The following is a 9,452-nucleotide window of genomic DNA, read 5'->3' on the forward strand; positions in this document are numbered from 1 at the left end:
ATTAATTCAAATATTACAGTTTTCAATAAACATATTGGAACCATTGGCTAAAAAAAATGAACATAAAAGGGCTCACTTATTAATCATTTACCATCTACTCAAAGCTCCCAAAGCCTGCATTCCAGCAATTCACCTTTCTCCACCTTTTTAGAATTAGAGATTTAACAAAGGAGACAACTTACTATAGTTCTGAATGAGTAAGCTGAAAAATACTGGCAAATTTGGTGGCCTTGGCTTTTCTACAGGGACCAAACCTTGTTAGCTTCCCCATCAGGGAATACACCTTGAGCCCTTTACAACTACTGAAAGTAGAGCTGGTTTTTGGACATTGAGAGGGGAAGGAGGTTATCTGAATTGTCCCTTTCCTCCCTAACTTCTTCCCTATCCCTCCCCCTATTCATTCTCTGTCTATACCATCCTAAACCTTAAATGTTTCTCTTCTACCATATCTTTGTTTTTTCTTTATAAATACAGATTTTTATTTAAAATGTGAACATGTGCAACATAGAGGAATTGATAGTTGTAGTTGTGTCATACTGTCCTTAATCTGTATATGATAGTTTCTGTACAATGTGTTTTATGTGCTTGTATGGTTTTCTGCATGTATACAAGTTGGGCTGTCTTTTTTTTTATACAGAAATTATTAAAAATATAGTAATTGACTCCTGTTCTCGTGCTGTGCAAGATATCGGATGTGTTGTCTAATGTTCCAATATGCTTTACAGCCTGCAATAACCATATAGGGATGGTACTTAATATATGTTTTAAGGCACTTTGTTAAATTTTTCATTGTCACAGTTTATACTAAGTATTAGGTACTGGTACTGTAAGAAATCCAGGTCTGATGGTAATAATTGGGTCAGAAGATTCAGATATTTAATTTTATTCCAGAAATGTAAGCAAATGAATGAAATGGTCTCATATACATGTTTACATCCAACAGTTCAGAAATACTGTTTATACATATAGTAAAAATGTACATCCTTTTACTGTACCAGATCTCATTGATGAAAGTGTTTGAATTATTTGAACAAATATACCAACAATTCAAAAGAGTAAGACATTTTATAATAGCTACATGTACAAGAAACCCAGGATTTTTGGTAAAAAAATAACATAAAAAAGCAATATTAACTTTCACACTTTAGCGTGTCAAGTTTTTCTTCTCTTTTTTTCTTTAAGTATGGATACTAACATGAATAAATTTGCAACAGCTTCAAGTGAATATGACCAATATCAACATATTTTAAATATTTTTCTTTCAGTGGTAAAGTAGTTATATTTCTACCTGTGCTTCCAAAGTCCTCACCTATATCCTAAATATCTTAAAATGAGGATTTAAGGGTACAAAAGGATTATGAATATTCCTTTGATATTTTGAGTGCCAAAAACAAAAGTAATTTTACTTACATTTTAACAGTCATATGAAATTTGAACCATTTTTCCAGAAGATGATTTGTGCCATGAATACAGAATGTATGCTATAAGCCAACAAATGTGTATGCACTGATCACCTTTATACAGTGGAGGAAGCCCTTTTGTTGAATGAGCCATCAATTAAGAAAATTCCATTTATGGAAGAAAGGCTTATACAAATTTGTTGTGTAATGTTCTAGAGACATTAGTGATTCCAAATAACTTGGTTGCAATATTAGAAATATTGGGTGAGGTCATAAAAGCATTCCTCAACTTTGTATAGGTTACAGATGCACTTTAAGGGATGCACTTTAAGGGTCTGCTACATGGCTGGTTTCTTTTTTGCTCTACTGTAGGACTGAGAATTCCTATGTGGTCAGTCACTGGAGGAGCAGGTTATTTTGGGCTTTGTAATACAACATAAGGATACACAGCACTGTGTAATCAGTTTGAATGATCACACATTTCTGCAGGTCATATAGCAAGTCCCATTTGCTGCATGGCATGCAGAGCCAAATATACTTGTTAGAAAGATCATAATAAATTATGAGAAAATAAAGGCGTTTCTGGATCACCCAGAAATCGCCTGTGTAGGAAAAGCCCTAACCCCACTGTGTTCTTGTGGATAAAACTACATAAACTAAAAATCTGCCTGGTGTTAGAGGTAGACAGTTTTCTTTCAAATCCCAGGTTTGGTCCTTTAATTTTATTCAGCAGTGAAAGCCATGAGTACAGAACAAATAACAGCTGTTACAATTCAACCATGACTTCTAACGTCAGAGAATTCAAGGTATGAACACACAGTACACGGCAATGAAAAAGTATAAAAATTAGTTTACCTCAAAAAAGATAAATAAACAGGTATATACCACCAATACATAAACAGATGTTTGTGCTACAGTTAAAACTGGCTGTATACAAAACATAATGGTTCCCCATCATCAGCGTATGATAGAAGCAAGAATACATGAGCCATTTAAATTGTCAGACAGTATGCTTTATAAGGTATGCACAGAAGTTCAAGCAATAAATACATACATTAGTTCAAAGCCTTACAACAGCTACGCAAAAGCAGAGCAGGAAAGCAAGTTTGCTATTACCTAGCAAGCAATGATATAAGAGAAAAAATTAATGAAATGCATTAAAGCAACATTTTTCTTAGAAAAAAGTCTGGTCATTTATGGGTCCACCAACATTTTTACATAATATGCACAATTATCAAAATACAGACCAAGCATCTCAGAAAACCCCCAAAAACCTAACATCTAATTTCAAAGCAACTGCAGTTTTAGAGGTTTATCTGGTATAATGTGCAAGCAGCTATTTTTTAATTGTATTTATACAAAACCCATGCAAAACTCTACAAGTATATGCATTCTGTGGCTGAGACTTCCTTTAAAGTTTTGTAACTGAGGTATGCATACTTAAGCATTATCGTCTTTGGCCACTTTCTTGGTGGTGCAAATATCACATTAGTTCTACCAAGTTGGACGCACATATGAAGACTGATTGCCCTTTTTTGGGGAATTTTGTTTCTCCTTTCCATAATAATTAAGGGCTATCTTTCTATCAGTGATGTGACATATTCATCTAATATTACTTAACTGAGTTTAGGTTGATCATGACCAACAGACAAATACCAAAATAGTTGCAGGTACTTTGATTTTGTAAGAATTAATGTTATGCCATTTTGTACTAATTTTGTCTTTTGCAGAGGTAGAAGCTTTCAGAAAGCCTTTTGGGTAAGTGGGAAAACCCCTTTGAAAGCTGTTGTGTCCTTCTATTTGGCGTGATAGATGACTGCGTATAATTCTTGCTTCAGCAAAGAATAAATGTTGAGCTTAGTTTGCAAGAACCATTTCCATCAAATGGAGCTGGTACATATGTTAAGCTCTAGCAGCCACCTTTGTCAAAAACTATTTGTAAAGCAATAACCATATTTCGGTTATGAGGTCCCTTGGTTGGGGTAAAGTTTTATCAAGACTTGGCACAGCACATAAAAAGCAACATGTAAAGTTTCTAGGTTTTAGCAAACACCTACATTATGTTTTTTTTATTTTTTTTTCAACATAGACAATAATGAATTGGGATTATTTTTGGGTTATGAAAACTAGCCTATTCCAACAAGTTGGTCAGTGCAAGTTTTCAGAGGGAAGTGTATTTTTAGTATTAACATCCCGTTTAAGCAGAGGCAGAATCTTATGTAACTTTGGTTTGACTGAAAATAAATACCATGATCTACAATTGCTATATCTTTGTTTTCAGTGTAAAAACTTACCTAGCTCACTTTAAATCAATATGAAATTATTTTTTGGCTTTACTAGACCTTTTATGTTTGGTTCCTACATTTTTATTATAACTTAAGACTGTAAAAATAGTACACAACAGATAAAGACCATACAGTACAAGACATTCTAACAACATGTATTCACCACGAAAATGAAAAAAAAAAAAAAAAAGACTTTATGGAAGTAAAATAGAAACCACATTGTTTTCTATATAACAATATGCATTCTGCATTTGTATCAAGTACAGTTACAAGTTTTGGTTGGTTCTCCACATTTTCTTGTTTTCTATTAAAACTTCCACTGGATTGTTCTCACTTTATCCTAAGGTGAGATCTTCGTCATATTTGGAGTGGCTTTTGGCCTCAGAAAAATTAACTTATTTCATATTTATTTCTTTGTGTAGGGCTAAATAAAAAGATCCCAGAGGTCATCAGAAAACAGCAGGTAGTTCGTGGAACGGTTCCTTTGTACGAATTAAAGTTACAGAAGACTGACCAAAGCAAGTGGCTGCTTCTGTCGTTGAGCTATTGGCCATTGTTAGAGTTGGCTTTGGTATGCAGCTGTAGCCTTTGACTGTATTCTCAGGTAGACAAAGCTTTATCACAAGGAGGTAAATAGTATAGTTGTCAGATAGATGCAGATATGCAAATGTTTCTATGGTGCTTGCACAGACAATGTTAGTTTAGGATTGCACTTTACAACTTAACACTAACAGCACAGACTGGAAGCCTAAAGGTTCTTGGATGTTGCAACAGTCTAATTACTGTGGTTTGTAATAGCTAATTTATGTCATTTACAGCTGGTGGCACCAACATAAAAGTAAAAAATAAAGAAAAGAAAAATAAACACAAAAACAAAAAGAAATGTGCTTGTTGATTTTTTTTTCAATTCGGCTAGAACAATTATTATTATTACAAACTTCTGATCCTACTCCTGTGCAAATAAAAAAAAAAATAGCAACAAGTTGAACTTGGCCAGGAACAGTTTCTAACATTACATCTACTGTATGTTTCAGATTCACATTGATGAAACTAACACTATTTTTGGCAGTATATGAGGCCATTTTCTTTCTACAGAACAAGTATCCTCATTTTCAGTCATTTCATGAACCCTTTTAGCCATATTTTAAATGGGCAAGCCATTATATAAAGAAAAGTTTTTTGTTTTTTTTTCAAGAAAATCAGTTTTTGTCTTAAAAAAAGAAGACAGCAAGCATATTCTTTGTTGCATTAAATCCCAAAGGACTAGTTGAACAAGTTCCTCTAGGACTGTCTCCATAATCCATGCGTAATAAATAGTCACAGTAAAAATCTGTCAAATATTCATGGTTGTGGAGTGGTTTTGAAGGTCAGTGCAATGTCCCTTCATATGAGGTCTCTTAAGTCAGATTTTTATTCCAGATCTTCAGACAAGGGCTCCTCCTCAAGCTCTCTGTCTTCTTCCAAATCTGGACTATGATTAGCTGTTGTGACCAATGACATTGGGCAGTCCTCGTCATCTGCAATCACTGGCTCTTCTTTGACATGTACAGAATGTCTGAAAATTTTAAAGAAATAAAGGAACAAATTAATTACATAAAAGAAATTCAAATTAATTTCCAACACAGTAGTGCACTAAAGCAGCTATGCTCATCATCTGTAAGAGCTAATTGGCAAATATCTGCAAACAGTATTTAAATACATATTTTTTTAAGTAGCTAATGGGTTATATACAATTATATGCAGTAATATTTCATTTCATATAGAACAAATGTTAAAACTAGAAAAGCTTGGAACTTTCATTAAAACAGTGTGATTACTGCCGAAATGGGTGGCAACAGACTGTTGGCTATCTGTCTGCCAAACGCCAGTAGCCTACAGACTTAACTTAGTATCACTGCCTAAACCAGTGGTTCTCAACCTGGGGGGTCGAATGATGATTTGCCAGGGGTCACCGAATCCTGTTCCTGAAGCCCACACCACTCTCCCAGCCCTTTTGCAGCCGCCCATTTAGTTCATGGCATGGCTGGGGGCCAGAGACTAGAGGTCAGTTGACTGGTGAGGAATGTGAAGTGGGAGGGTCTGGAGGAGACCCTATCTCCTGATTTCGGCATAGGTGTCACTGCTTCAAGACACCACAAAATCTGAGACACAGTGAAGCCTGAGACACAGTGAGTAACACTACCTATGAGTCTAGTTGCCATTAAAAGTCCCCACTACAGTTCTCAGATCAGCAGATGACCTTAAACCAAAGCACCTTAGTTAGCTGATCAGAACTTCCCCCAGTGCTGCCAGTGATCCCATCCCACCAGCGCTGCCACTGATCCCCCCAGCACTGCCACTCATCCCAACTCCTCGTCAGCACTGCCACTCATTTCATTTCCCACATCCCCTCACCAAGGAGTAAGAGAAGGAATAAAACTAGAGAATACATGGAAAGGAGAGGAAAACGGGGGGGGGGGGGGGGGGAGAAAAAGGGAGAGAAAGAACAATAAAGATGGCTAGAGAGAGGGATGGGAAAAAAAAAGAAGAAATTAGGACCTAGATTCTAATTAGATCCTACCTATCAGGGCGCACAGGCGTTGGAAAGGGCACGCTGTGCCTTTTCTAGCTCGCGTCATGCCGTTAAAGGAGGCTCCCGTGCGCATGTGCGGGAGTGATGTCACGCGACTCTGGCCAGTCACAGAACCGGAGTTCACGGCTCCAGAAGGAAGAGGGGTGAAGGATGGACGCTCGCTACTAGCGAGGAAGACGGGGACATCGCGGGCTTCTCCTACAGGCGTCACATAATGGGCTACTATGGGATGCATAGTAGCCCATTATGCTTTACCTTTGCAGGGAAACAAAGAGGAAGTAACACCTATCAGGGTGTACTTCCTCTTTAAAGTTTGCTATAAATATAAAACTGTCATAACAATTAAAATCATTAAGTTTCACAAAAACGCTATTAATAAAGTATATATTTCATAGAGATCAGCGCTCCTTCACCTATACCTCTGTTTCCTCCTCTCCACTTCCTCTTTCTTAGGGGTTCTGTCTTCGGACCCCTTCTCTTCTCCATTTACTCCTCCCTCCCTTGGCTTCCAGTACTACCTCTATGCTGATGACACAAATCTATCTCTCTACTCCTCACCTCACTCCTTCAGTCTCCTCTCGCATTACTAACTTACTAACTGATATATCAAAATGGATGTCATGCCACTTCCTCAAACTCAATCTTTCTAAAACGGAGCTCATCATTTTTCCTCCAGCCCGTGCCCCTCCCTGTGACTTCTCCATCAAGATCAATAATACAACCATCAGTCATTCTCCTCATGCCAAGGTACTAGGTGTAATCCTAGACTCCTGTAATCTTGACCTGTCCTTTCAGACCCAAATCCAATCACTGTCCAAATTATACAGACTTCACCTTCGAAACATCTCCAAAAAGCCCCTTTCTAACCATTGAGACCACTAAGCAACTTATTCACTTCCTTGTTATCTCCCTCTTTGACTATTGTAACTCCCTCCTCACTGGCCTACCTATCCGCAAGCTATCTCCTCTTCAGCCTATCATGAATGCTGCTGCCAGACTCATCCACTTTACCAACCGTTCAGTGTCTGCCACTCCTCTCTGCCAATCCTTCCACTGGCTGCTTCCCATTGCCGAGTAAATACAATTCAAAACACTAACAATAACATACAAAGCCATTCACAACTCTGCCCCGAGCTACATCACCAATCATATCTTCAAATATCACCTAAACCATCCTCTCCGCTCCCCCCAAGACCTTCTGCTCTCTAGCTCCCTTGACTCCTCCTCCCATGCTCATCACCAGGACTTCTCCAGAGCCTCTCCCATCCTCTGGAACTCACTACCCCATTCTGTCCGGCTATCTCCTTCTCTGTCCACTTTTAGGCGATCCCTGAAAACTCATCTCTTCAGGGTGGCTTATCCTGCCTCCAGCTAACAACCAAATATTCTACTCTCTTCATCAAGTCATCACTCACAGTCCCTAACTTTTGTTTTACCAGCCCCTCCCTCTTAGATTGTAAGCTCTCAGGAGCAGGGCTCCTCTAACCCTCTTATTTTGAATTGTACCGTTGGTGTAGTGTCTCCCTACATTGTACAGCGCTGTGCAAACTGTTGGCACTATATAAATCCTGTATAATAATAATGTGGCCATTGTGTGTATTTCTATACACATTTTTATTAAAAAAATATATTTTAGGTAATGTACTAGGGTGGAGCACCATTGTTAGTGTTGTTGTTTTGACTTAAAGTGGTTGTAAATCCTTTACAACCACTTTAACCTACAGGTAAGCCTAATATTAAGGCTTACCTGTAGGTGCTTGAAATATCTACCAGACCTGCATGGTCAAGGAGATATTTGCAAAACGCCATACGGAAATTTCTTCTGTGCATGCACAGGGGTTAGAAAGGGCACGCTGTGCCTTTTCTAGCTCGCGTCATGCCATTAAAGGAGGCTCCCATGCGCATGATGTCACGCGACTCTGGCCAGTCACAGAACTGGAGTTCACGGCCCCAGAAGGAAGAGGGGTGAAGGATGGACGCTTGCTACTAGCGAGGAAGACGGGGACATCACAGGCTTCTCCTGCAGGTGTCACATAATGGGCTACTATGGGATGAATAGTAGCCCATTATGCTTTACCTTTGCAGAGAAACAAAGAGGAAGTAACACCTATCAAGCTGTACTTCCTCTTTAAAGTTTGCTATAAATATAAAACTGTCATAACAATTAAAATCATTAAGTTTCACAAAAACGCTATTAATAAAGTATATATTTCATAGAGATCAAAGATATACATAGATGTTTGGGGTCAAATCCTGGCAAATATGAACCATAAATACTATAAAAATTTACAAAAAAAAAATCTGTGAAATTTTTATTTTTGAAGTTTTGCAAATGATAGACATATTCCTCAATACGTGATCTCTTAAATCCGATCTTTATTCCATGAATTTAAAGAAGGGTCATTACTGAATGTGCTTCAAAACACCCTCAGCAGATTGCAAATACCAAAGATATCATGGGTTGATTTGTTAAAGGCAAATAGACTGTTCACTTTGCAAGAGAAGCTGCATCTTGCAAGAAATTTTCCTTCACCCAATCAAGGGCATGCAAAATGTTGTTTTTGTTTTCCTTGCATGTGTCTGGGCATTCTTTGCAAAGTGAAACTGTTCCACATTTACTTCTGGGACAAATTCCACTACAAAGTGCAACTTCCCTAACAAAATGAACAACCTATTTGCCTTTCATAATTCAATCTTTATACATCTACAGTGATACGTTGCACGTAGTTACTGTAGGATTGAGTAAATACAAGGAGAGAGCTAGTCATACTAAAATGTATAGTTGTTGTTTTTGCACCTTCTTAATGTTCTTAGTGAAGCATTTGTCATTTAGATTTTGCCTGTTAGTCCCTAGATTGGACTGGTTGAATATGGATTTGCATGTGTCTGATTTAAATGTTCAAATTTAATAGGAAAGTTGGACTAAGGGACCTGGAAGACTTTGCAGAGGACAGTTGTCTTCAGCATGTAAATAAATTTAGCTTTGAAAGTTTATGCAAACAATTCCTACAGTTGTCACAACTTTTATCGATTACTTAACGATACTTTGTCTCTATAGAATCAGCCTTAAAAAACAGACTGCTACTACACCCTCTTCCAGACAGATCCAAAGTCACAACAGTATCAGAAGACAAGTTTCTGAGAGTCAACAGCTTGCATGACAGGCAGTGTTAATTTAGTCGACTAAAATGACGA

The 9,452-nt window shown here is 37.7% G+C and overlaps 1 protein-coding gene across 13 annotated transcripts in view; it reads right to left on the minus strand.

Annotated features, from left to right (window-relative positions):
- Positions 1-867: 867 nt before the first annotated feature.
- Positions 868-9,452, minus strand: part of FOXP2 (forkhead box P2) — a 390,396-nt gene continuing 381,811 nt past the window's right edge. For all 13 annotated transcript variants that reach the window (XM_077472079.1, XM_077472084.1, XM_077472083.1 and 10 more), the window contains one exon: positions 868-5,240. In XM_077472079.1, the coding sequence (XP_077328205.1) occupies positions 5,096-5,240 (145 nt within the window). In that variant the 3' untranslated portion in view covers positions 868-5,095. The remainder of the gene's footprint in view (positions 5,241-9,452) is intronic.

Source organism: Lithobates pipiens, unplaced genomic scaffold, assembly GCF_037356315.1.
Source record: "Lithobates pipiens isolate NorthernLeopardFrog02 unplaced genomic scaffold, aLitPip1_a1.2 Scaffold_8, whole genome shotgun sequence".
Classification (NCBI taxonomy): Eukaryota; Metazoa; Chordata; class Amphibia; order Anura; family Ranidae; genus Lithobates; species Lithobates pipiens.